Source organism: Bombus pascuorum, chromosome 8 (assembly GCF_905332965.1).
Source record: "Bombus pascuorum chromosome 8, iyBomPasc1.1, whole genome shotgun sequence".
NCBI classification, from domain to species: Eukaryota; Metazoa; Arthropoda; class Insecta; order Hymenoptera; family Apidae; genus Bombus; species Bombus pascuorum.
Window position 1 is genome coordinate 6353627 of NC_083495.1, and position 27514 is coordinate 6381140.

Below are 27514 nucleotides of genomic sequence, written 5' to 3' on the forward strand. Positions count from 1 at the left end.
CAAATCATGTACTCTGCCATCAAAATCAACAAATATTTCAGAAAATAGAGCCGATCCATTTGGCTTTTGAGTGGCTCATATATAGGTTAACACCTCCATGTTACTTCAGTGTTGCGTAAATGGAGTTGAAGAAGAGTTTAGGAGGCAAGCAGGTAAACGGTGGAGAAAAGTGTGTTGAAATGGAAATACGGGGAGGAGTGCCAGTGACACACTGATTTCATATTTCCAGGCGAGACACACTCGGGATCTTTACATCACGGAAAGCTGTGCCGCGCTGAAGATTCTGTCCCTTACCGCGTCGTTGCTACACTATTTCCTGGTAATCTCCTCGTAAACTTTCATCGTGGTCGCGGCGCGAATCAGGCGAGAAAGAGACTAACGCGGAACTTTGCCGCTTCCTCTTTTCCTCGTCAGTAAACAAGTTGCACCGCTACTTTCTGTAGTCGCGTTCCCATCGTCCAGAGTTAGTTCCACGACGAAACATTTGCATTACGACTTTTCAACGGACATTTATTCCATCATTACCAGCGTCTCTGGTTCGAAACTGTAATCCGGGATGCCGATACACCGATTTACTTGTAATCCTTCGATATATGCCGTAAAAATCTCTTTCACTATATGACAGTCAGTTCCCTAATATAGTATTACCTCTATTATTTTCAATATATGATAATATATGATGTGTTACCATTACAAAGTTAATAGATAATTGTCGAAACACTGGAAGTTAAACGTATAGTTAGAAAAAAATATCCAAACTAGATACAGTTAATTGCCCAATATAATATTATTTTTACGATACTATATAGTCTTTACTTTCAGCACAGGATCATGTGTACGTGTACCACTGCAAAGTTAGTGAAAATTGTCGGAACGATATAGGTTCGGATGAAACGATCAAATGTCACTGTATCAACTAGCAAATCACAGCGTATCAGAATCGTAGATCGGAACAAATTTTTGAAACGTTGAAAGTTTAACGATACCAGTACGAACGAAACGGTCGGATGTCACCGTATCAACTTACGAATCATAACGTGCAATCAAAGGCGTGTATCGGAACAGATATTTTTAACCGAGCCGCTAGTTTTTCGCGACAATACCGTCTCGTGATACTTTTCCATCGACTGCGTCCATATTCGACGCACGGCTCGCGTATTAATCGAGCATTCATGGACCCGATAGAAGCGACGTGACCGTATGATTTACGAGTTCGATGTCTGTACGCGCGTACGAGCATCGTAGAAAATGGACAGGAAATTGATACGTTATCAGACCGACGGCTTCCTGATCCATTATCCGCGATATACCTTCAGAACGGCTGTTCTCCTTTCGTAAAGGATCGTGGCTGGCACGCGTGCAGAGAGCGGCCGACTCCGCGCCACGATGGATGAATTCGATTTCGAAAGTGGGATTCCGGCGTGTCTAAGTATTCTCGTTTGCTACGTGTTCGCTGAATTATTCACGTGACTTCGTCTTTTTTTCCGTTGCCTTTCGATCGGCTGCCATGTCAGACATCTGACTCATCGTTTCTTCGTTTACGTTGCCGGTTTCACTTAACGCGCGATCGAAAACTCGTTAGGCAATGAAATTCTTGCCACGGAAGGTAATACCTTTCGAGAAAGAAATTTAATTGAATCGATCGCGCTCGACTACCTGATCGGTGCTGAGTGATATAGGAACGGTAAAACTCGAAATTTAATTTTTCTGAATAGCTTTCTTGTCGTTCTTGAGGATTACCGTTTAGTTAAAGATTGTATCTGTTCATATAATTTCGCTATCTTCCATTTAATCGAAGAAACTAATTTAAGAAGATTTATTAGCCAGTAAGAAACGTTTTATTATTCTTCGATAAAGATCGATCTCTTGCTGTCCAGCGACCGTAATTTTCTTTGAATTCGTCGGTATTTGTATTCTCAAGGGTGCAACGAAAATCCTGGATCTCTGCCTCTGACAAACAGAAGACTCAGTTAGTTCTTTGACTGCTCCACCACGAATAATTCGAAATTCCTCGCTCGTCGTCGTCCCTTCTTGATTAAGTCGTATTCTCAACGTTGCTAAATAAGTCTCGCTATTTCGTTACGAAGTCTGTTCTTCCGGTTAACGAACCAACACTGCCCCCGTTGCATCACGCCAAACGCGGAAATGCTTCGAATGATCAGTTATCAGGCCGCTCACTTCCGTTCTCTAAGAATTCTCAGCAGAGTGCAGTTTTCAGAAAGTCTGGAGAAGGTTTACCTTCATAATAAAACACCAATAACTAATTTCGTAAAGGTCAAATATTCTCGTGTACAATTTCCTTCAGCTAGATGGTACGTGGTTATTTCATAGCAATTACTTTGAATTCGCGTAAAATTTCTGCAAAATTGTTTGTGATATTGTTTACAAAATTGATGTGGCGTTTAATATATTATACATTTCGCAATATTCGGGTCTGCATTGCAATTATTATTCAACATTAGATACCCAAGAGAATACCTCGGTACACAAACTGTATTATAGTGCCATCAATAAGGCAGACAAAATGGATTAACAGATTAGATAGCAGATTAAACATGAATCTTTATTACATCCAGACCATTAAAATTGCTTCCTTCGAGTTATTAATCGAAAGTAACCAACGATAGTTTCACACAAAAATACGTCTCACTGCGAAGTAAAATCCCACCGTAGTTTAGTTTTCGTTTAACGATGGAGAAACGGCGTCGCGACGATCGACGATAGTCACCGAGTGCATTGACATCCAGAAATGGCTTCGTCACTAATTTCCGTAGTTCGTTCGTTCGTCGCAGTCACCATTTGTACACGGGGAATGCAGGACCAAAGATTGCGTAACAATGTGGAGTTAACGGTCACGTTGCATGAATTCACCGAGGAAAATCGTGGCTCTCTTCCGCAAACGCTTTCAAAATGGTAACGAGAGGGAACACGGGATTAAATCTGCGTTAAACATCGCCTTTTCAGTTTTCTTGCCCATCTCGAGGATGGGAACTCGTACGTCTACAGATCGACAGGGAAACATGGAAGGTTAACAAAGTGACCAACCGCATCGGAACCCTCGAATCGTAACATTTTACCATTTCTGTTATGATATATTTTTCTTTTTTTTTTCTTGTGTTTCTTTCGTTTTTTCTTCTCCTGAATCACGAATACTGATTTAATTGCGACGCGGAAATCTCGTTGAAAGTTCGGACGTAGTGGGAAGCGAAATGTTAGCAATCTTGCGTTCCAGTTGACCTGAATTCTCTGCGGAATCACCGGTCCTTCTGTAGAGGCGCGAACAAAGGTATAGAGGTTTTGTCCGGAGCATAGGAATACCGAGACGAAATGGGAGTAAAAGAGTGTCCAACGGGAAAGCAGTAAATTAAAAATACAACGGGTGTTCGCATGTCATCCGGATTTTAAACGGTCCCATTTAGCTGTCTGCCGAAAAAAAGTTCTCCATCAGCGCTTTCAAGTGCACTTCCCCGTTTTAAACGAATTACATCGGTCGCATCCGTGTCTCCTTTCTCTTGGCTTCTCCGCAAGAGGGGATGATAAAAAATGATCGTCGAGGACCGTTGGATTCGTGACTCGAGTGCTCTATTAAATTATTCTATCCAAAAGTAGTATATTTCTCGCGCGATATCAACCGAAAAAAGGTTTTTATCGCGAGGGAACGATTGTCGTAGGTGTTACACGAATTTTCCAGAAAGGCGCGTGTATAAGAAGCTGAACATCTGAGAGGGAAGATTTTCCGGCAAATCAGTGAATGCTGCAGATGAACGGGGATCCTAGCCACAAAGAAATGGCTATAACGTAAAGAGAGAGTTTACCGGTAATAAACGAAAGCTTCCATTAAAATGTTCCGCCTCGAGAGATCAAAGGGATTCGGTGTAAGTTATTCAATGAATTTTGAGAAATTGTTACTTCTCCGGTTCTTTGTGTCTTCCGCTTTCTTGTATACCAGTTTAAGCATAATCGAATACACTTGAAACGAAGTTGCGAAGACTCTCTAAATATTGATAAAAGCATCGAAAGAGTTCCTTATTGCGATGAAACTGGTATTATAAGACTTCGTACGAACAGTTCTGCTATTAACTATGATCATTATTACATGGTAATGTGAAAAACCGAATGCCTTTCCCTTTGTTTGTGCGAAACAAAATTAAAGATTTGTCGGAACCGAATGGGAATATAATACGATTACATGACACATTATTACGTATACATGTCGCTTATCATAGATTATTAATATAAAAACTACTTCAACGTTCTGATCAATAGGCATTAAATATACATCAAACAAGTTATTATTAGAGTAATAACGGATACAGATATCAATAATTATTAGAATGCTTCAATTATGATCGATTTGGTCAGTGAAAACAAATGGACGAATTTAAAGTACGTGCAGTTACGATGTCTGCTCTGTAAATCTCGTAGACCATCTCCCAAGCAGAAATATTTTAGTTTTCTTTAAAAATACTTAATTTGGGTATTATTGGTAATTTGTTAAATAACATCTATAAATATTGAAATAATTAATATTTCATTTATGGATATATTTAGGGGAATATTTTTAAAAAATTTATAAAGGAGAGAATACCTAAAGATTTATTTTTTAATAATATCATGTAGAATATTTTTTAAGGAATCAGTTATTACTACAAAACCATAAGTTGACTATGATTTTTGCATGGTACTCTACTGTCTGTCGATAGGATATGGAAATCTAAACAAAAACTGTTCGTTTAATTTTTCTACGAATCTATACTTCACGATACAAGGAATTTTTCTCGCGGACGATCAATCGAGTTTTACTGGAAAATCTAATTTTCGTCGCTGGTCGATTCATTTCCCTTTCCGCTCGAATGCGGCGCCAATATACGCGTCGCCTATAATCCTAACAGGCAGTTCTCAGAAATTCATCGAGTGCCGTTCCCAAGCTGATTTCCCTCCCTCGCGAATTCAATTTTCGCCGTGTTCGCCGGCTTTGTCTTCTCTTTCAGTGGTTCGTGCAGACACGGCTAGTTTCCGGCATGGACGACAATTTTTCTGCCCACATACACGAGCTTCTGAATGATGAATTTCGAAAAAAGAAATCGGTAGAACGAGCACCATTTTCTCTTTTTTTGTATTTTTACATCAGACTTTTTTTGCATTTTAAATCAGGTTGGGATCGTAAAAGGGGTCGAAACTACGACCAGAATTTGACGTTTAACGGTGAATAAATCTGATTTGAATTTGTCGCGCGATTGACATCGCTCTGGTCAGACGGAACGTCGACGTCGCACCGGTCAATTCGTGAATCATACTTTTCCTGATGGCACACGAGCATCGGAAATTAATTGCGAGAAAAATGAAAAGAATGAAAGATGAAAACTGATACTTTTGTTGGATTGTGAGATTTTGAAACGTGAATTTTGGGTAACTAAACTTAAAAATTAGGTAATTAGGAAAGTAGAAAGTTAGAAGATTAGAAAGTTAGAAAATTGGAAAGGTAAAAGATTAAACAGTTAGGAAATTAGAAAGTTGAATTTCTAAATTTGAAAATGAGGAAATTTGAAAATTTAAATAATAGGTGTCGTACAGAGGAATTTATCGTATTTTATGAATATTGTCGCGATATTTTCTCTGCTTTATACTATTCTGCGTCACAAGATTTCACTGTACGCTTGTACTTTCCATGTGTTTCACTTTGAACAAAACCCCACTTCAGAGCACAAATCCGACTTGAGATTTTACGAAATTTCACGAGCGAGTTGCCCCATTCATTCACGGAGAGCGACTCTCGAAATTCCTATCCAAACAAAACGTCGCATTGTCAACACCTGAATCCCGTTCTTCATAAATCTACATCAGCAAATCAGGACATTAGCTTTCATGGGGATTTAAGCCAGTCGGTAGACGACGTTAAGCCCGCGTCGCGAAGGACTTGACAAGACGAAGAGGAAAAAAGTGCGTACCGACTCGTGGTCCCGTGGCGTCGGGGATTTATTACGAGAAGAAGAGATGCAAACGGAGAGGCTAAGGGACTGAGGAAAATGGAGAACGATGGTGTGGCCCTGGTATCCAGCCAGGCTACTGAAAATGGAAAATCTTTTCAGACGAGGCTGGAATACCTTTAAACGTGGAAGCTAACGTGGGTACGAGATGTCAGACTGCAAAGGCTCGTCGCCAGCATATTTATGACGTGAGAGGAATCGTCCTGGTAAAATTGAGATCCTGGAAAGGGTGTAGGAAACCACACGCGGTTGATTGTAAGTAAATGCGGTCTACCGAGTCGTTCCAACGAGTGTATTTTAAGCCGATCCTATTCCATGGACAAGGGTAGATTCTGGGGTTAATTTACTCGGGATTAATGTAGGTAGAGGGTGGGAGAATCGCTGTAGCGGAATTATGATGTGATTGTTTTCAGAGCGCTGTTTGTTTTACGAGTTAACGTTAATTAGGATACGCCTGCTGTTTGGATTTAGCTCGAAGGAACATTCAAGGAGAAATGTTTCAATCATTCGGTAGTTAGACTGATTAATTCAATTTTTGAAAATTTCTGAATTTTAGTAGCAAAATAGATGATCGAGATCAGGCAGGTTGCTATTAATATGACTGATTTGTATTTCGGTTCTTTAATTTCTAACGTTAAGTAGCTACTATAAAAAATCGTGTTGCAAGAGATTACATCCACACTTCGTACTTTAATAAAAGTAATCTGGGTAGCTTTAACGACCACGGCCATTCGAGACAATAACGGCATTTTACGTGTTTCCACTGTATCTTACAAACCGAGCAATGGGATTTCTTGAACAGAAGAGCATCCTTTCGAAAATACGACTCTCCCCATTGTCCGGCTGTGAAATACGCTCGCATGAAAAGGATGCGATGCGATGGGAAATGAAGTGTCTTTGAGTCTCAATAATCCGAGCTGCGTACTCGACGAAATAGATATTCGGAGTGCATAGAACTTTGTTGCAAATTTATCGATGTCCGTGCAGATTTACGGTTTGCAATTTACGCTCGCCGGCCACCTACGATCGGCCAGCAAGAAACATTGTTATGGTTTCGCGGCGGCTCACCCCGACTTGCCTACGGAATTATTTTGCATAAATTTCATCTTATGACTTTGCGCCCACCCCCTCCCTCTATCCTCTCTGTTTTCGTGTTCTGCTCGCTGAAATCAAATCACCGAAATATCGACTTCCAGTTATTGTCGAAAATGAATTAGTTTGTAGTGTGTACGATATCTGTTTTCTTGTTTACAATTATCCATAATTATTATTCATAATGATAATAATAATGATAATAAATTAATCAGTTCCACTTTTCATGAAATTCTCAATTTCAGAACTAGGCGGATAATTATTAATTAATATCTTTAGAGAAAAATCAATTAGTCTCGTTTTTCTGTAAATAATAGAATTTGTTTTTTTTTTTAAATAATCATAAATTTTAGAAAAAACTATTCGTAATTATCTCTTTTTTCTGCATTTCAAATCTCAATAGAGATTGAAAAACAAGTTTTAAAATACTTTGAGTTGCCAGAAAAAATATATTAGAAATTAAATTTGGAGTAACAATGTTCCACGACATGAGGTTGGTTGGTAACGCAAGTTTTTACAGAGAAATCTATTCGAAGATTCGAAGGATCGGCTTGTCCGTATGGGTGGGATTAAGCTAAGAACAGCCATAGATTTCCACAGCCACAGTTACATTCGGTGTTCTACTTTCGCTCTTTACGGTTAATACGACAAAGTTAATTCTACCATTTCGAAGATCCATGATTTTTCCTTGTGGCGGCAGTGCGCGTTGAATAATCCCTTTGAAAACGAGGATCTCCATCATTTCTGACCAAAAAAGACGCTATAAAATTCACACGGTCCGCGGGATCGTATGGAAATAAATACGAGCTGTGTCTGGCTTACCGCGTCTCCCGATCGATATTATTGTCTCGAGAATGGGGAACGACGATCTCTTTTCCGACTCTACGTTCCAACTTTCACCATACACGCCGCGGAATACCGATTTCTCGACGAGTGTGAAAAGTTACGAGGCCGATAGAACCGAAGATGGTATCGACGATAGAAATCAGCTTGAAATAGTAGATAGAACGGAAATCCAACAAACGTTCGTCTGGCTGGGACACCTTGAATCTTCCGTAGTTTATTAAGCTCTGAAATAGTAAGAGTCGTGCACTCGAGTGCGTCTCCCATTTATCAGATACGAAATCCGTGCCTTATCAGCGCTGTAACGTTTCAGTGTCGAGATGTTTGCCCTAGACGTTTCTAGGTGCTAAATACGTTTCGCTGCGACTGAAACGAGAACTGGTGCAGTGTCAGTGTTAGGATGATGGAGAATGTAGAAGACTGAGATATAAATGCGTAAATTTCTGGTATAATTTTGCGAAGAATGTGAAGGAGAATATGATGGAAATAGTGAGAACCATGCTGCAGATTTACCTTTCTTCGACGTTCGGAAAGAATCGTCCTTAGGAACGTATTGAATGTCGTAGACCAACGTCGTGTTCGCTAACAGAGTTTTGTCCTTGTTGATCTTGTAGATGGCATATTTGAACGCCAGCTCCGAAGGACTATCCTTTTGGTCTTCCGTAAAGATCGCACCTGTAACATTAAGAAAAGTCGAACCATCAATAACTGAGGTGCTGGGATTCATCGAAAACTTGGAAAATAATTTTTGCAGTATAAGTTGTTTGTACTTTGTGGTGAAATAACCAACGGTATAAATAATAACTTTAGATACTTCGACGAAAGCATTTACGTACGCTTCGTCATTAGTTGATCGTTTTGTATCCTGCTTAATGAGATGTTTATAGTAGAGTCATGGAGAATCAATCTTTAATTAAATTCCGGTGATCGAATATGGCAGGGTCGCGTAAGAAACTATCGTTGGCAAGAAAATGTTTCGATATTAGCAACACGTTTAACTCCAAACATCGTCTCTCTGTTCCGTATATTTCTCCACCAACCTTTTAATTACATTATATCAATTAGACCCCTGACAAGTTAAACGGACGCAATTACAGACGATCGATTACACCTTCGTAAGAGCGAAACGTTTATAATCGCGTTTGCCCTCGAGCTAACGTCTACTGAAAGCAACGATTGAAAATAAATGTGCGCTTCATTGCTTTAAAATTATTTAATTGAGTCGTATAATCCGCGAAACTTTCGGGAGGAATAACAAAAGCTTCTTTTACAAAGTAAGTGAAACATTTTCAATACCAGCGACGTGAATTTCGCGAGAGGGAAGCCATTAAATTAAAACCACGGTAAATTGCTGTAGAAACTTTGAACGAAGAATTAATCAATGGATTATTCGGAAAGCTATCGTATCTCTTGAATCCTAAGAATTCTGACAAAGAGTCATGTTGATATTTTTAATAGATTGTTTTACGTATCGCGTTGTACGAGCATTACAAGCGTCCAAAGTCGTTGACTTTGAATTCAAATGACTTTGTCAATTTCATTTCGCGATCTCTACGATCCCTTGCGATATTCAAATGACTTCAAGTATCAGTTTCATGATCTCAGTGACTCCCCGTAGATCTTATTTCATCCACTATCATTAGTTGTTAAGATGTTAAGTGACAAAATAACGATTATAAGCTGTGATCGATGTCGAGCCTGGCAGAATAATCCAGGATATAATTTGATCAGATGGGGGATTTTAAACGAGGCGAAGATATAAACGAGATTCTGTAGCCAAGTGTCATTTTCCTGGTCATAATATTATACGTGCCCGAAACTTCCAACTTTTACAACTTTGGTAATCAATTTTATTTGCCGAGGTTCGTTATATCAATCCTTGCATGCTTCCACACGGATAAAAGATGAAGTTTCGTTCTCCAGGATTCATTTTCCTTCTTCGTCCTTCGTTCTATCTCTATTATTTTTATATTTTTTCTGTTTTTATTTCATTTTTAAAACTTTACGTGTAGCGTGCGTTAAGGAATTTATTAAGAATGATCCATTTTCGAGCAGTCTGCCAGTCAGACTACTTTAATTCTCTTCTATTTTACTTTGTTACCTTATTTCATCGTTCCATCAATTTTGTACCGTCGGTAAGTCTTACCCACGTTCTGTATTTCTCTTTCGTTTGAAATAATTAAAGGCACGAAGGACAATTCCTTTGTTAACCGCCCTTAAGCTGGAAGGGCTTGTAGGTATTAATTTACACGGTAAAATTGTAGGCTGAAATGTAATCGACGGTAGACGAATTTATCTACGTCAGTGGCGAGAAGTTTCCCTAGCAGAGAACTTCTTTTACGAACCAATCGATCTCCATCGCTCTTCCGAAACGACATCAACGATAATTGACCAAGTTGAATTAATTGTTTCTAAACGATCCTTAGACAAGAGTACACCCTCGCCTGTCTAATTATCGCTAGCTGAAAAGATTAATTCGCTTTTCTAGTTTTCAAATTGACGATCCTTCCATTGCGTCGGTGCTTAAAGCATCGCGATTTTAATAAAAATTTATGATATGCATGAAAGATGAATACAGAGTGTCGCATATTCTCGGAAATTTATTTCACAATCTACGAAAGTTCCATCGCCTAATTAAGCTTTCAAAAATATAGCGTCCTCTGAATTATTCATACTTCTTTTATATTGGTTTCGATATAAAAAATACAGTAGATTTATTTATTATCAGTAGAAAATTTTCTCATAGAAGAAAGATAAAAGGATAGAGGTAGTCTAATCGGATAATGTAAAAAGTTCACGCCGTGGGATTGTTGAAGGAGTTTGTGTCGGTTTCGATAAAGTTGTTGCTAACGATCGCAATAGCCATTAGGATGATCTATTGTTTCAAAGTACTGTGTATATTTTCCTTGTAAGTTCCGCTGGTTGTCGTTCAAAGTCACGTTAAGGAATGCTAGCGGAGACCAGAGGGAAACGTCGAGGAGTCTGGATTCAGTATATTCGGATTCCGGTGACTCGATAAAGATCCCATAGATAGAAACTCATACACTTTCCTGTTTGCACGTGCCGTGCAATCTGTGTGCTCTGTATTCTTCGCTTGAAGTCTTGTTCACATTGTACGCACACAAAATTTTCCTAATTTTTTACTATGGGCCACGAGAAACCGATAGCATTCCACTGCAATCTGGATCGGGATTATTTTTCCATTTATACCATAGGTATAATTTATACTTTTATAATTTCAATGTATTTATTTTTAATAGTTAGGAGAATAATTTTGAGAATCTTGTAGCAGTTGTAATCAAATGGAAAAATGGCTGTGATATAAGTAAAAATTCATAAAAGGCGATACGGTTTGATTCAGCAAAGTTGCGCTTAGGGGAATCGACGGCTGATCAGTGCGGTCTCTTTCCACTTGCTCGGTGTGAACTTTGCTTCAGCCGCGCTCTCAAGGGGAATGTTGAAGAAGTGTTCGTCGAAGGATTGCATTCGTGTGCTTTCTAAATCGTTCTAGCGGTGCACGCAGTAAGACGTTTCCTTGGAGAACTCTTATTGAAATTGAGTACGTCATCGTACCGACGCCACGGATAGAAATCAACGTTGCTGTTTGAAACTTTTTCACCTTGTCAAACACGAAGGAAAATATTTCCTTTTTATTTATAAAAAAATGTAATCTTTCGTAAATATGACACTAAGAAAAATTATGATAGACAGGAAGTATGCTTATATCAAACAATAAAGAAACGGCAACATGCGCCTGAGCTTTCGCTTACCGACTTACAACAACGTCGATAGTGTTTCAGCGAAACAGGATTCGAGCAAACAAGTTTCTCTGCTTGTCTTGCCAAGAATTCCGTGGCTCTAAATTCAGAATATCCACTGATTGTCCCAAGAGGTCGAGGAATTATGTCCATAAGGCAGGATTGTACGTTTTTGCCATCAAATGCAGACGAACTGCAGAAAACGTATAAATCAAGATGTTGGCTTTGTTACGAGATTTTAGGAGGGATATACACGAATAACAGAATAGTTATATAGTTCAAGTTGGTCTAAACTACGTTCACAAAATTCCTAACGTCAACGTGGCAATATCTGACGGATTATCGGATTTGTATTGGAACGAGTGCTTCCGTGCACAACACTAGCGTTCCAGACGTACTTGCGTATGAACCCCTCGATTGTAGATAGATAGTGATATCGGGATATAAATATATCTCGACGGAATTCCAAAGTGTTTCCTTCCCGTATTGTGTTCGTCCATCGAATAGGCTGGTATTATATTGGCTAACCCGCGATATATGGAACTGATACATTGAGTTACCGCGTTTGTTTGCGCGCCCACGGCCATTTAAATGCGACCCGCGCTCGACCGGACGATTTTACTCATAATATTTCACTCGGAGCGACATGACCAACAAATAGGAAAAGAGACGTAGAACAAAAAAAAAAGATAGGGGATATGAAATGAAACCAGTCGTAATTCCCGTATGCGGGTCACTCTTTGTTGAAATGGATTATCAATTCGAATATACGCCAGATACTAATAACAATAGTTTACGTGCATGTATAATTTCAATTTTGATTGTTGTCGAATGTTTTGATGAATAATTTATAGAGATAAAACAATAATACGTTGAAAACAATGATGACATTAGATACGTTTATCTTTGCGTTATTATCGTCACCTATACTTTTCAAAAAGCAGAATATATTAGTACACGTAAAAGTTTCGGCTTCTTTATGGAGACTCCAAAGGCTTTTGAGGTTTTCCCACAGAGGCAACGCGGTGTAATGTCGTCCAGGGAGAATTTAATTGATGAAATTGCTCTTTCAGAGAATCATAAAGGCCTCTGTTTCAGAAAGTTCGTCAAGATGTCACGGTAGGTGAGAGGAACACGGTGGCTGGTGCTTTTTAATTAACCGTAAGCGAACTGACGCTTTTTACTCTGTTTCGCCACGCTGCTTTCTAACGAGTGTGAATAATTAATGAGTTCTTTTGCGCGACGCGTTCTCATTCCATGCAAATACAAATTACTGGACGCACGTGTGGTTAACGAAGATTGAACTTCCAAACGTTGCCTGGAGTTATCTATTCCCTCACGCACTTTTTTACAAAAAAAAAAAAAGAAAAAAGAGAGAGAGAAAGAAAATTATAATAAAGAGTAGTTTAAATTTTACCAACGAAAGCATAACAGCCCGTCCTGTCTCGCTACAATGCTAATGAAGCTTGAAACTTTTTTATATGATACATATCATATACCTATGCATAAAAGATTTTTGTGATAAGAGTACAAGCACTTTTACGAGCTGATGTATTTGTAATCTCAAAGGAATACAGAAGAGTCATGGCGTTTACGGTCGACGAAAATCGTGCCAAGTAACGTATTTCTGTGGTAGAAATTCTCAAAGACGTCTAAGGGAATGGCGTAAAGGGAAAGAGCGAGGAAACGAGCAGTTCAAGCCAAAAACTTTGATGGGCCTAACGGCTGAGACGCGTTGCGTTTCTAGTGGGATTAAGAAGCTTCATAATTATTCGACAAAACTTCAGCTCGGACGTTTCAAAAATACAAGCATCTTGTTCTATTTTGAATCTGAGTTAAAAATTTGAAAGTCTGGGGAAGATGTCATTCACTGGGAGCTTTTATGAGACAACGGCGGAAAAGCAGCCATTGTACGTTTATCCACAGTTAGTAGAAGGCCTAAGGGTGAAGTTCGATCGCGGAATTCGGTTCTCGCGTTTATCCGTCGTTTCCAGAGAAAATCTTCGATCGAAGTCCATTCTTCCATCGAGCTTCTCTCTCTTTCTACGTCCATGTAAAATGTATAAGCATTTTCAGCCGATCCATTGAATTTTTCATTGAACATGTTCTCAGAATATCCTTCTAGCCGCGAGCTTCGACTGCGGATGGAAAACGGCTCGTTGAGGCGTAAAGAAGAAGAAAAGAGCAGCAGAAGGAGCGAAGGAAGAGGTAAAAAAGGATGGAAAAGAAATTTCTTCGCGATAATAAAGCTCCTTATTCCTCGTATTATTCAAATTTTCCAGCCCTCCGATCGAAAACTGTGATTTCTCGATAGTATCTTTGGCTTAGAGACAACCGGCTCTCGAAGATGTTCGATAGAGAAAATCCTTTATCTCACGCTGAAGAATAAGTCTGGAAATCCTGAACGCGTTAGATTCATAAATGCCTCGCGAGATTCCATTGAATTTCCTATGAAAAAGCGTTCAGCTGTGGGCGATCTCGTTTGGAACAAGAATATCGTCTCGAGGGGAAAGCAGTTGGAGGGAGGGAGAGCATAAAGGAAGAAACGAAGAAGTCCGTCTTAATTGTTGTCTGCCAGACAAACCTCTGGTGTGATCGTGACTCTGATGATCATTAGCACCGTGAGAATTTTTCGCGTGATGAAAGCTGCGCTCGTGCTCTCGTTCCCACGCGTAGATCCCCAGAAGAATGCATGCAGACGCGTCGCCTACAAAAACATTCCGAGGGAATGCCTCGAAGGGACAAAGGGAAGCTCCATTTATGTAGATACCTTGACGTTTAGAAACTGATCGCTCTGTGTACGGGAAAGGAAGCCTAAATTGCTTTCGGCGTGAAATATTTCTGGATACTTGACGTAATTGAATTTTGTTTCTCGAAGGGTCCAAAGATTCGCAAATTTTATGGGCAGAAAATATGCTGAGTCTTTAACTACTTGTACGTCGTAATTTATTAATAAGTAGATTATGTGTTTGGATCCTTTTTTGGATCGTCTGATTTTCCAATCGTGCAGTGTGCACAATGCAATGACGATGCGCTGTTATGCTATATACCACGACGTGTATTTGTTAATTATTCCTTTTAATTTAACGTAAAAAATGACGCGTGGATCTGAACAGAAAGGAAAGAGTAACTCCAGTGAAAACTACGTGAATGAAAAGAGTAAACGAAGGCAACGAGCACGTCTACGCAACGAAGAAAATAACTGTCTCGTAGGGGCATTTGATCGATCCAGAGGCACGAAAACGGGCACGTTCTATAGGTGGTTCGGTGAAACCGATCGATTTGTCGCATCTTGACCGAGTTTCCGGTGAGAACCACTCAGCCCTGTCCTCCGCGCCGCTCGTAATCTGCCGGAACGACAACTTAAGCGTCGAAAATCGAGTTGGATGCGTCGATGGAAGTAATTCTCCGACGAGTTGGTGGTCGACCGCTGGAATTATTGTAGCCGGGATGCAGTGCCCAAGGGAAATACCGTTGGTGGCTTCTGGAGGGATCAGTGGCGTAGCCTCATGTAGATGTGAATACGTGAACAGTTCCGCGGGATCATCAGCTGCCGCGCTATTATTCTACGGATTAATAATTTATTAGTTTGTGGCGTCGCACGAGATGACGGCAGTTATGCGAGGGATCGGAGAATATTTACACGTAGACAGCTATGACGCACCGCGATTGAACGGTCAACAGGGGAGCGTAACCCAATATTGTACTCGATTAGCGATCGATTGCGATCTTTGTCTAGTTAACATTTAACGATCCCCTTGAGAATATGTAGATTGTTCGAACATTTTATTTGCAGTCGAGTTGAGCGTTTAATATAATAGTTGGATACGCGAGCGATGATACTTGTTGGATACGAATGGAATGAGCATTCTTATCGCAGTTTTAGGTGAAATTAAAGGGAAAAAATCTGGTAGGTTCGAGTGTAACCGAAATGTTATCACCATGATCCGTTGATAAACTATCGTGGGAGGGGATAATTAGCTGAAAGATGAGGTACACCGTCGGCATAATCGTAACCAGCGAGAATCGTAATTACTCGGCTCACCGCGATACCATAATAACAAGTTACGAGATTTGCACGAGGAACTTCTTATCGTCACGCCCTTCCTGCTGTTTAGCGAACTTGGTCGCTTCTTCTAACCAGAAAGTCGGGCCAGGACAATTTAATAGCTCATTAGCAATACCAAGCCGAAAATTTGTCCATGATAATATCTTTTAACCAGATGACTTTGATAATGTATTCCAAATTTTCAAAGAGCGTACAATATTTTTCGTGTATGCAGAAAGTTTATGTGTATTACGTCGCAATATTGCACGCTCTTCTATCAACTTCAACGGCCAACGCTCCATATGATAAAGGCAATAAAAAGTTAAAGAGAGAATTCGCGCGAAAATTTCAAAGAAGCACGATTTAATAAAGTAGCAGCGAGCAAGTTTTGCATGTCAAAAGTCCGAAAGTGTCTCGAGAGCCAGTAACGAACCATGGCAGAGGCTTTGAATGAAACAAACGAGCGATTCCAAGCCGAGGAACAAACGATACGAATGATATTTCCGAAGAAAAAGTTTCGCGAGGCGCGCGCCACCGACATAATCAAGAGCGGTGAAGTTTCTCGACGCGAACTCGCCACTGAAGAAACGAACCTGCTGAAAGAGAAGAAGTCCGTATAACGGACAATGATAAGTCAGACTCGTAATTAGCGGACTTGCTCTCGAGTTCCACGCCAGTCCAGAGGAAACGGCTAGCTGTTTAAGCTTCTTTCTCCCCTTCTTCGTCCTCTTCTTTTTCCTCTTCTTCCTGTACTTGATGGACAGCTAGAAACGCCAATTGGGCTCTCAAAATCTTGTACCAGATTTTTCCATTTATCTATACACTCGGTAACTATCAATAAGACCAAGAATTTATGAAAAGTTACGAAGAATTAATTTTCCGAAATATTACTCGATATTAAAATTAAATGATTTATACATGGTAAACTAAATATTGAATATTTGCGTAAATAAATTGCAATGTATTCTTGTTGGTATATTATTATGGCACTTCTCGTTTGGACAAGGGACTCGTCCAATTAAACGAGTTAAAGCCTCTAGAGAGGTAGATGACGAATTGCAGCAGACAAGCTGACACATCATTTGGTTCGGCGCGGCTCAGCACCGAAGGTAACTTTGTCTTTGACAAATTAGACTGAATACACCTTCGACAAACTTGACCATTGCGGCTAGGCGGTTAGAGTTCGCGCGAACTTGTCAACTTCAATCTTGTCAAATTCGCTAGACCCTCGATATCGATGAAGCCCAGTCAATGCTTGCCACGTCACCCAACTTCCCTAGCCTTTGACTCATCTTTGAGGTAAACGTTCTAGAAATTGTATTGACGATGAAGCCTATTTTCGTTCCATTTATGTATTTATTTAGTTAAAGTTATTTCTCCATATTTGTCTTCGTTTTCTACAGTCTTTTTAATTGAATATACGTACCAACAATGTGAAAAGAGTTTACAGCACTCTTCCATGAAAACACACAAAGTTTAGCGTCAACGTCGGTCCGAGTGTTAATTGGAACTAAAATATTTTCCTTCTCGTTGAAGCAGCCCCTCGAACCGTTTCCTTCGATTCGTTCAGACGTCGATGAATTAACGTGGCGTTTTTCTTTCGACTGTCTTGTTTGACAACGCACGAAAGAAGGTGTTCCAAAAGTAAAAGACAAATCTTTCCAAGTATCATCGAACAGACAATTTCGCTAATTGGAACATCGACTTATCGTCGTGTTTAATTGTAGAGCCTCGCTTTTATTTCCAGCCGTGGTTTCCCCTTTCTGCTGCTTAAATATCCTTCACGAATCTTTTGATCATCTTAATAATTTAATCTTATCCTGACTCTGTCACCAAAATAATTCGCAAGAAATTGGCTTTTTTCTTCAAAAAAATTACTATTGTTTCTCCCAGTGGGACTTGGCTTCGCGGAACGATTTCATCGAGGAAGCCCGTTTCAAGGAACAGGCTGAAATCTTTCACGATTTAATCGTAGCAGAAAGAAATCGTGGAAATCGTAGAAATGAAAACAAAGAGGATCGACAGTGGATGAAATCAGTGAAGGAATTTTCAACGGGAGAAGAACGAGCAATTATTCGCGGAAAAAGTTATGCGCTGAAATATGCCAAAAGTTCCACGTCCATCCGTGGATTAATGCATGGCGAAATAATCCATCGACATAAATCACCCAAGTTTCACAAGCCGCAGCGTCCTTCTGGAAATACGGCGGCTACGTCAATTCCGCTTATTCGTTAATATCGTGGAATTTTTGCGCGCCATGCTACGATACATCGATCAAAGGGATACTTACACCCGGAACGAACCAGGGCGATCCTTCTCTTCATTACCCTCCGCTCGGCTCGTTAATCAACAATATAACGTGTCGGTTGAGTAAAAAACACCTCGTTGTTCTAGAGAAAATTCTAGCACACCGTGAAGTTTCTTGTTTCGCGGTCGAACGACGTAGAATCAGATAGCGTTTCGTTTATTTCTGGTTTCAATTAGCAACCTGATATGCTGCTGTATTTTGCTAATTAAATATGAAATGATATAAAGGGGAATATACTTGATAATTATTTCGAATTACGGTGGCTTTGTGTATATACTGGTACTCGTGTTTCGTTTGACTTTTTAAAACAGTCGTCTCCTTCATCTATTGTTCAAACAATACAAGTTATTGACTTTGTATCGGTCAATATGTCATTCGATATGAAATTGATATGTAAAATTGCATAAAATACAAGTCAATCAATCATAAGGGGACGAATTGTTTGCTTTATTATTGTACACGATGTTATAAAAAAGTTTCTTTATTTCATTTCGGTACAGAATCAATTGATACCATTTTTCCTAATTGACGTGCGTAATCAATAGAAAATTGGTACGATATAAGAAAGACTGTTTTCAGAAGATTTTTGTTAAATTGGATATTTTGTATTTCTGTCAGTGAGTATTACGAATTAACAAAATGTTGATTTATACTTTAACATATTGCATATTGAGGTCCTTAAATAACAGTGTCTAAGAAAAATATTCGTTTTGGAGCAGACGCGTCGGAAACGGTGGAACGTTTCCGTTCGAAGCTTTTGTAGGAACGTACGATGATGAATACTACCAGTTAGCGGTATTGGTATTGGTGTCGAACTCAGGGAACAATTCCACGTGCACGTGGACTTGCATATCGGTCCGGAAACTGCGAACCACCGCAATATTGGATGCAGCAGTTACGCGAAAAGCCGGTCAGCGGGATCGAGATTTATTCATAAAATTGAGAATTTGCTCGAACGCGACCGGTTAGTAGCTTATATTTCAACGGTGTTCAGACTTCACGGCAACGAGAGCTTCTTTTTTCCTCTTTTTTCGTCACTCCCGTCCGCCAGTTCGCGTTTCCGTGCTCGTTTCGCTCAAGCCGGAAGCGGCTGACAGTTGAACGTTTCCAGTCATGAGACTTGGTTGAATTTTTCTTCCAACATGTAGTTTTTCGATGTGAAACGTTGAAACGGCGTAGCAGAAAATTTATCGTTAAATTTTTTAACAAAATTATTTCGTTCTCGTAGTGTACAATCCGCTATGCAGACGTTTCTAATTATTAAATTGATAGAAAAATACTTTCACTAGATAGACTTTCTATTTATATATTTATGCCCTTATTTTGTGAATTTCTTTAAATCAAAGTTACATGAAGCGCATTTTAGATATTGCAGACACGCGAAGGTATTTTAATAACAAATTCTATAGAGACAGAATGAAGAAATTGTTAGATAATAACAGTGGATCTTACATCGAAGATTAACTAATGGGGGAAAGTTAAGAAAGCTTAAAAATGTTTAAAAAAAAAAGCCAGCAGAATTCTCCGATCAACGCAATATAATGTCATTCAAGATATATAATTTGTCCAATCAAAACTTGGTCAATAATGTGTATTGTTCTTGTTCCAATTTGAATTTAAATTTGAAACGATAATCCGAGTTTGTTCGCGTTTCTAAAGAAGTTTCTCGCGACAAAAGCTTTCCTGTACGACTGTATTCGTCGGTATCGAGAAAGCCTCGAGCTTTCTCAACGGTTTCCCGGGGCTGAACCGAAAAGCAATTACGTGGGCGGTTTATACGATACGATGTGCCCGCCCTGGCTGCGGAACGGACGTTGTCATACAGACTCATTCTGCTTTATGCTATTCTGTCTGTAATGTTGCTTTCAGAACGCCATTTTATGATACCGTGTACCACCTACTGTTCTCCTTGATCCGTTTCTACTTCTGTTTACTCTCGCTTCGATCTTATCTTCTCTTCCCTTTCTATTTATTTATTGCTATCCCATTCTAAACGATCATTATGTTTCTATTTTCTCGGATCAGGGACTATACAGAGTTGAAGAAAGAAATGTTCTAGAAAGTGTAATTACCGCAATAGATACTCTTGGATGGTTTATCGATACGGTTGAATAAATATTTAGAAAGAATATCATTGTTATCGGTTCGCTCGAGCAAGAATTCATTTCGAAATTTATAATACGCGCTATAATAGACGATGGGTAAAATATATTGGCGAATAAAGCGCATAATTTCAGCCCGTAATTAATTGTCTGAATAGAGAAGAGAAGAGAAGGGAAATGATCAAAGCCTATTGAATATACCTGTCCATATAATTCCTCCTTAATTGACCCAGAACCAACAACGGAACCAGGATAATCGGTCTAATCGATTGAACAACGATTAAAAAGGTCGTATCACAATATTTCTGCTTTATTATATTTGTGGAAAAATCGGTCAGCAACAACGTTTAATATCTCGATCGTTCGCATTGCGTAAGAAGACCTTTGAATGATTTATTCGCGGTATCATCGCGTCGGCAGCCTTTCTTTCAGGGCCGCGAACGAGAAGAAAAAGGCAGTGGGTCCCTGGGGGTGCACCTTAAACGCTGCAGCATCGGGAAACACGATAAACTACGCTTGCGGAGTGTTGCACGCGAGAACGCGCACTTACGCCTCAAAGAGGCTCGATATAGCCGAGGAAATAAGATAAAATCGCGCGCAAAGGCGTGTACGAGGCGCACGAACCGACGCTTTATCGGGCTTCACCCCGTTCTGCTGCTTCTTTGGAATTCATACCTTCAGCCAGAGGGCTTTTTACCCTTCCTTCCGCGTTCGCTACGCTGCCAAACTCGAATATCCGTTTCCTACGCACCCGCCTCTCCGCCTGTCTTTCCGACTGTAACGGTGAAATTTATTGGCCCTCTGCCACTTCGGAGGTATATTTATTATTTATTATTTATTAAATGGATAAATACGTAGACAAGGATTACAAATGTGTCAAAGTCACTGATAAATGGGCAGGCCGCAAGAAAAAGCCAATCAGCCCTGCAGACTTACGGATATAAATCAACGTACAATAGCCCAGACAATAGACAGCTGCACATAAAAATGTGTGTAGCTCTGAGAGTTTTTTGTTGACTTAAATGTTTTCTAATCTGTCGCGGAGATTGCAATGATAAGGCGATCAAATAATAAGACAATACTCCAAACGAGGAGAAATTACAGTAGGATAAAGAATTCTCAAGGCGTTGATATTTTTGAAAGATGTTCTGCTAATAAAATGAGGAGGACTGAACATGGTGCTCTCTCGTTGATTTATATTTATATAAAGAAGTAGTGCAATAGAAGCTGTACCTCGGAGTGTTCATTATCGATTCGATACGCGCCTGCACAATAGCGTTCAATGTCTGCGACCGTTACTAAAGTGCGGTGATTTGTAACGTCAAAAACTGAGCGCGAAGGGATATTTCGTTCCCCAGAGAAGTGAACAGAAATTGAATAAGTGGTGTCAGGAAATAGTGAAAAGACACGATTACCAGCTGAATATGTTGAAGCACGCAACAACATTTTACGAACGTCGCTACAATCCATTTACTCGAGGTGAAGGCATGTACAACTGGCTACGAGTTCTACTTTTAAAGTACCCCGACCCGGGTTCTCCTCTTCTTTTACGGCCCTCCCTATAAAGGCAAAGAAGTTCTAGCTTCGACCGTCTCGTCGACGCGACGCTAGGGTATTAAGGCAAGAAAAACCGCGACCGTTGAGGTGTGCCATTATTCTTAACGCTTTGCGATTCAGTCGGCTTCTTGCTAACTTTTCCCTCAGCTTCGAATCTTTACAGTTCTCTCACGAAATTCACCGGTCCGCGTTCTTGACATGGCCAAGGAAAGACTTCGCAGTACCCAGGAGCTAGGCACGTTCAATGAAAGATGACAAGATCGCGCGAGTAGGGTGACAAATAACAAGCTATTCTAAAAATTTACAAGATGAAAAGATAAAAGTGTACGACAATGGAAAGCAAATCTTAAGATAGTTTTCGTTAGGTTTAAGTTAATGTGGACACCTGGTTAACGTATCAAGAATTGACATTACTACAATCCATAACTAAGCCATTGTACTATCTAATCACATTGTTCAGACATTTATAATCCGGTAATCTATCCTTTAAGAATTTCATTTAACACAAGAACACGGATCCAAAGATGTTCGATTTGACGTAATTCATCCATCCATATTACAGTAACACTCTTTGCTTGTTAATAGAATTTTGACGGCCATTTCGCGAGCTCTGAGCAGTATCACACTTTATCCACCGTAACTTTTTACGTTACTGTGAATTACGTTCCGAGGCCGGCGAAGTCCGGCGCAGAGGCCGATGATAAAGTAGCTAGGATCCGTTGCAAACTAACGAAGAAGGAAAGCGAGGATCCTTGTTGGTTTACTGGCACAGGGCCAAGTGACTTAAATCGTGGCGCGAGACACATCGTCCATGGAATCCTACCAAACTGCGCGCCCGTGAACGATCAAGAGCTGCTTCAGGAACATTTTGTCCTATATTCTACGTTTGCACGGTCCATTGGTGCTCGAAGCCAAAACTCGAAACAGTTCAAAAAACGATATCTAATTGTAAGATATTAAATGAAAAATAACATGACATGAGACTTGTATAGAGGATAGTTGATGAAACTTTGCCACAGAAGAGAATAAACAATGACCAGAGACCAGATTTACGTACATTTTTCAAACGGCGCATGAAACTGGCGTCGGTGCCAAAGTTTCGGCCCTCGGCGCTTTGAAAAATGTTGTTTGCGTTGGAAATAGCAACTCGTTAATGCCTTCTGTCGCTCGAAGCTTTTGTAACTCACGGATTTGGATGTTGTTAAGACACATTCGCCTGGATAAATCAACTCTGTTTGAGTACTTGAACGCTCGAGCTCGCAATGATGGTTTTAAAGTCATAGAATTAAAATGAACATTACGACCTCCTGTTACATACCATCTGCACATACAAGAGCTTCTTGAAATTCCTCTGACAACTCTACCGTAGAAAGATCTTCCTAGAAAGCATTTGATCTTACAAATTCCAGTCGTTACGGTTGTTTCTTACGAGACAACGCTCGCTCGTAACTTACTCTTTAAACGGTGGACTAAACCACTGTTCAAGAAATAACAGAGGACGGAACAGAGTGAGACGATATATTATCGCGAATTGCTGAAAAAGATCATCGTTCGCCTTAAAATATGAATCCGAGTAAATTTCACGTTGAGACAGTTTAGTTGTTCCTTCCTCTTGAAAGATTTTATCTTCGTTTTTATCTACTGAGCTGAGTAAGAAAAATCCAAGAGAAACGAGACGTTGCTGATTGCTAATTGGTTGATTGCTCGCTGCTACGAGGGCGACGCAATTCGTTTTCCGCCATTTTTAACGCGACGAAGCTGAATCAGTTGTATCGCCTGAAGAAGCGTGCCGACTCGAAGTCGATGATCGGAATGAAATTGGGCAAAAAAGGACGCACCTGATGATTGCAATTGCAGCAAACGGCATTCTATCTTGCGCTGTGAGACGAAACTCTCATTTTCGTTGCGGCAAGAGAATTGCTCCGGGAAAACGGTCAAATGCGCGTTTCGAGCAAGTCAGATATTAGACTCTGAATGGCGGCACGAGTGCCCTTGTGAACGAAAGAAACACGGAGGAACTTTTTAGCTAACCGTGCCACCGAGCTCACTTCAATTTTGTGAAGGAGTCACCATCTACGCTGTCAGAATGGTATAAACACACAATTTCTCCGGATATGAAGTACCCACGTGCACGAGTGGCAATTATTTTAAATGGTAAGCTGTAGAAAAGACGGCCCGGAAGAATTCTCGCGACTCTGCTACTTTTATGCTTGACACTATTTATATTCGATTGTTTCGCTATTTTAACAGCTTTATGAAATTTAATTAATGGAAAGTTTGGATATTATAATCTAATTAAACAGAAGCTACTAATGGCCGGTCTGTTAATTATGCGCGATTATCGTTCACGTCGTTTCATAAGCAAAGTGATTGCATTCGAAGTTAAAGTAGCCCCTTTTGATTCACAATTCGAGCATCCCCCGTAATCCGAGCCCTCTTCCTCTCCACATTTTCCTCGCTCTCGTTCCTCGTTTCTGGTTACGAATGCATCGTGGCACGCGCCACCCCGATTACGCCGCTTCCTCTCATGGCTGTAATTTAGAGATTCAATAACGGAACGGCTTTAGGAGCACGGACAACGATTGTTCGCGAATGGTTCTAGAAAATGGCACACGGAAGTGCAACGCGTCGAATACCATTCCGGGTGAATAATTCACCGGATGCTGCAAGATGTTAACGTTGTTGGCTTAATTGTTGAACGTTGAAACTCTAATTTACAAGTGAAATATTCCATTAAATAAAAATGTTTCTTTAATTACATTATTCGAAAGAAACGTTTCATGATATGATTTTCGATATAACTGTCACCGCATTCGACGTTATAGAGCACATTGAAAAGATTTAGGAGGTGAATAATACACACATGAAAAATGTTAACGATGCGTTGAAAATTGAAATTTTATTTAGCAAGAAACATATCCCATAATAGAATATTATTATAATTTTACTTCATCCTGCAGGAATAGGATGACTTCCAATGCATTTTACAGCGCAAAGACGATGCCTCTTGAATTTTACATGGAAGAAACGATACATTCACCGTGAAAATTAACAATATCCAGCTTAGCAATCTCCAAGATAAATATCTAGCCGCTATTATTGCACCACCATCGTGGATGTAATAGCGATTGGCTGAGAATCGCCCAGACGATTCGTACAGAAATCGTATAATCTCGATCCTGAAGAGAGCACGAGCGGCGCATCGATTTTATCCAGGCTCGAAAGCCATCTCGTTGCACAACGCGTACTGCGATACAGTAGGAAGTGCGTCAAATCAACGATATTAAGAAATTCTTGTCGCGAACACATCATAAAAACGCAGCAGACGCAAAACTCATCCTTAGGACATTTCTCATTCGATAGACTGGCTTTAACGCGCGCTACTTTCCGCACCATTTCTTGGCAACGATCGCTGCCAAGCGTCTTGGAGACTTAACCGCACGCTGTTCGGCGTCGTCTTCTGTTTCGTTCGTTTGAACGCGGTCCTTTCGACGAGGCGCCACATGCATCGCGATGAAAATCGTTGGCTGGGTTAAGTGGTCGTCCTTCGAATAAAAACGTAAGTGGGGCGGCGTATATTTTGGGAAACAAATATAGAAACATTTGGCGATCTTTAAATGGAATACCATGTCGTTGAACCTATTCTGCATGAAGTAGAATTTATTTCCTTAGGAACAGACATAATAAATTGATATTCTTTGTTTATCCAAAGATGTATCGAAATAAAATAGAATTTCTTTTCTCCAAAGCTGTAACTTCAGTTACAGTTACAGCAACTTCAGAAGACAAATAACAAATTGATGTTCTTTACTTGTTTAAGAATGTTCCAATTCCTTTACGAGTTGTATTGTAATACAGATCTTATGGCAAACTTCACGAGTTACAACCTCCTCCTCGATGTCTCATTCAGGAGCGAGCAGGTTTCGAGGGAAGTACTCGTAAGTTAAGACGTTGCATTCAGTGAAGGCGCGACGATAGTCAACTGGAGGCGGAAACGCGAATGCTCCTCCCGTTTCGTACGTTATCCGCCCATTGCTGTCCCTGCGGTGGCTTTATAACGTCAGAGATACGAGCCACGAGGATCCAAAACTCCGGATAATTCTGGAAATGCTGGTTCGTGTAGTTTTTTTCCCCCGTTTCCTTTCCTCTTTTATTCCGGCAACGACATTTCTGTTCTCTGTTCCTCTGCGTTTTCGTTCTCGCAATTGCATCCCATAGTGCGACGAAATACCACTAGAGGGAGGAATTTTCCTGTTAAAAGAACCATTTAATGCTTTTCGTAACGTTTAATACGTGAGTCGCATCCTTGACCAAAAGTCGACGCATATCCTCGAGAACTGCGACATTTGCTCATCCTCCTATACCTTTGACGAGGAGTTTAAAGTAGAAATTTGGCACTTGTAATCACGTTGACGAATACAAACGAAGAAATATACATTTTTTGAAAAATAATACAAAAATAATGAAGGTAGAAAATCCTTTTTACCAGTTTTACAAAAAATAATAAGTTCCACATAATATTGCAGTGTGTATCTAATTTCTTTTAACAGTATAATATGTGTTTCCACGAATGGCAATGAATAATTTGTCCTCACAAACATGTACAACTTTTACATCCGTACATTTTTGCATTAAATGGAATTATTTTTATTTTAATATTTTATCTGTTAGATACCATCATCGCAACCGTAATATCGTGTACAAAACGCTTGAAACATTTTTACCGCAATTCAATAATCCTTAAACATATTTCATACTTTTACATAGATTAATACATTCAAAAACAATTGAAACCAATTGATATAAAATATAAACGGTCGCTCATTGAAAAGCAACCGCGTTGATTATTCTAACCGTACACTGTCTCTGTATTACGATTCTGCTGCCATATTCATCCACACCGTTATTCGAGATTTACCGGACACGAATTCTGGAATATCGTATGCGATATAATACTCTCACGGCCAATAGGAGTACCAGCTGCTTTGTTGCATGCCGGCGAAAATAATTCGTATATTCCCTGAAAAAATTAATTTCATTCGGTGTGGAGGGGTTGCACAATGGCCGGGAATAACGTAGTTACTGGTTGAAACGCGGTCCCGAACAGAAATTCGACGGCCAAGCCGCATATGGATTTGTCATTCGATTATGCCGGTAATTCGACCAGCTCGCTATTGCAGTTTTGTACAACGCGATCGAGGGACCGCAAAAATATTACACGAAATTATGAATCCAGCGCTACAACCAACCAGGTTTTACTAACGACCTGGTCGCGTTAAAATCACCGATGAGTGCGGATTTATTGATTCATCTCGCATGAACTCTCGCGTTCTCTTGGATTCGGGATTTTTATTTACGTCAGGCGATTGTAGAAACTTCAATGGTGAATCCGATTTCGAAGAGTAAGTAGTTATATTCATGCGTACTGCATCGTAAACAGAGAATGTCTATCTTTCCTTTTTTCCTCTTTTTCATTATAAAAATTTAATTACAAATCCAATTATAAGAATTCCATAGTCAAGGGAAAAATTCACGATTCGTTGCACGTTACGAAAATTATGCTCTCTGTGCAATTAAGGACGCTAAATGTTTCAAAGACGTGGAGATAGGTTTGACGGCGAGTGTTAATAAATATGTCGCGGTCACGTGGAATGGCGTGCACCTTGCAGCGCTGTACGAGTCCGTAGGGTCAGACACGAACGAAGCCGGAGAAGCCCCACGCTACACGATTAGTTAAGTCGACGTCCACCTATATAAAGCGTTATACAGGATGTAGAGTTTCACGTTGGATACAAATATATCACTGAGATATATCTGTT

General features: G+C 39.9%; 1 protein-coding gene across 6 annotated transcripts in view; it reads right to left on the reverse strand.

Annotated features, from left to right (window-relative positions):
• Window positions 1-27514, reverse strand: part of LOC132910107 (glutamate receptor ionotropic, kainate 2) — a 165386-nt gene that overhangs the window by 77603 nt on the left and 60269 nt on the right. For all 6 annotated transcript variants that reach the window (XM_060965574.1, XM_060965573.1, XM_060965578.1 and 3 more), the window contains exon 3: window positions 8436-8597. In XM_060965574.1, the coding sequence (XP_060821557.1) occupies window positions 8436-8597 (162 nt within the window). The remainder of the gene's footprint in view (window positions 1-8435; window positions 8598-27514) is intronic.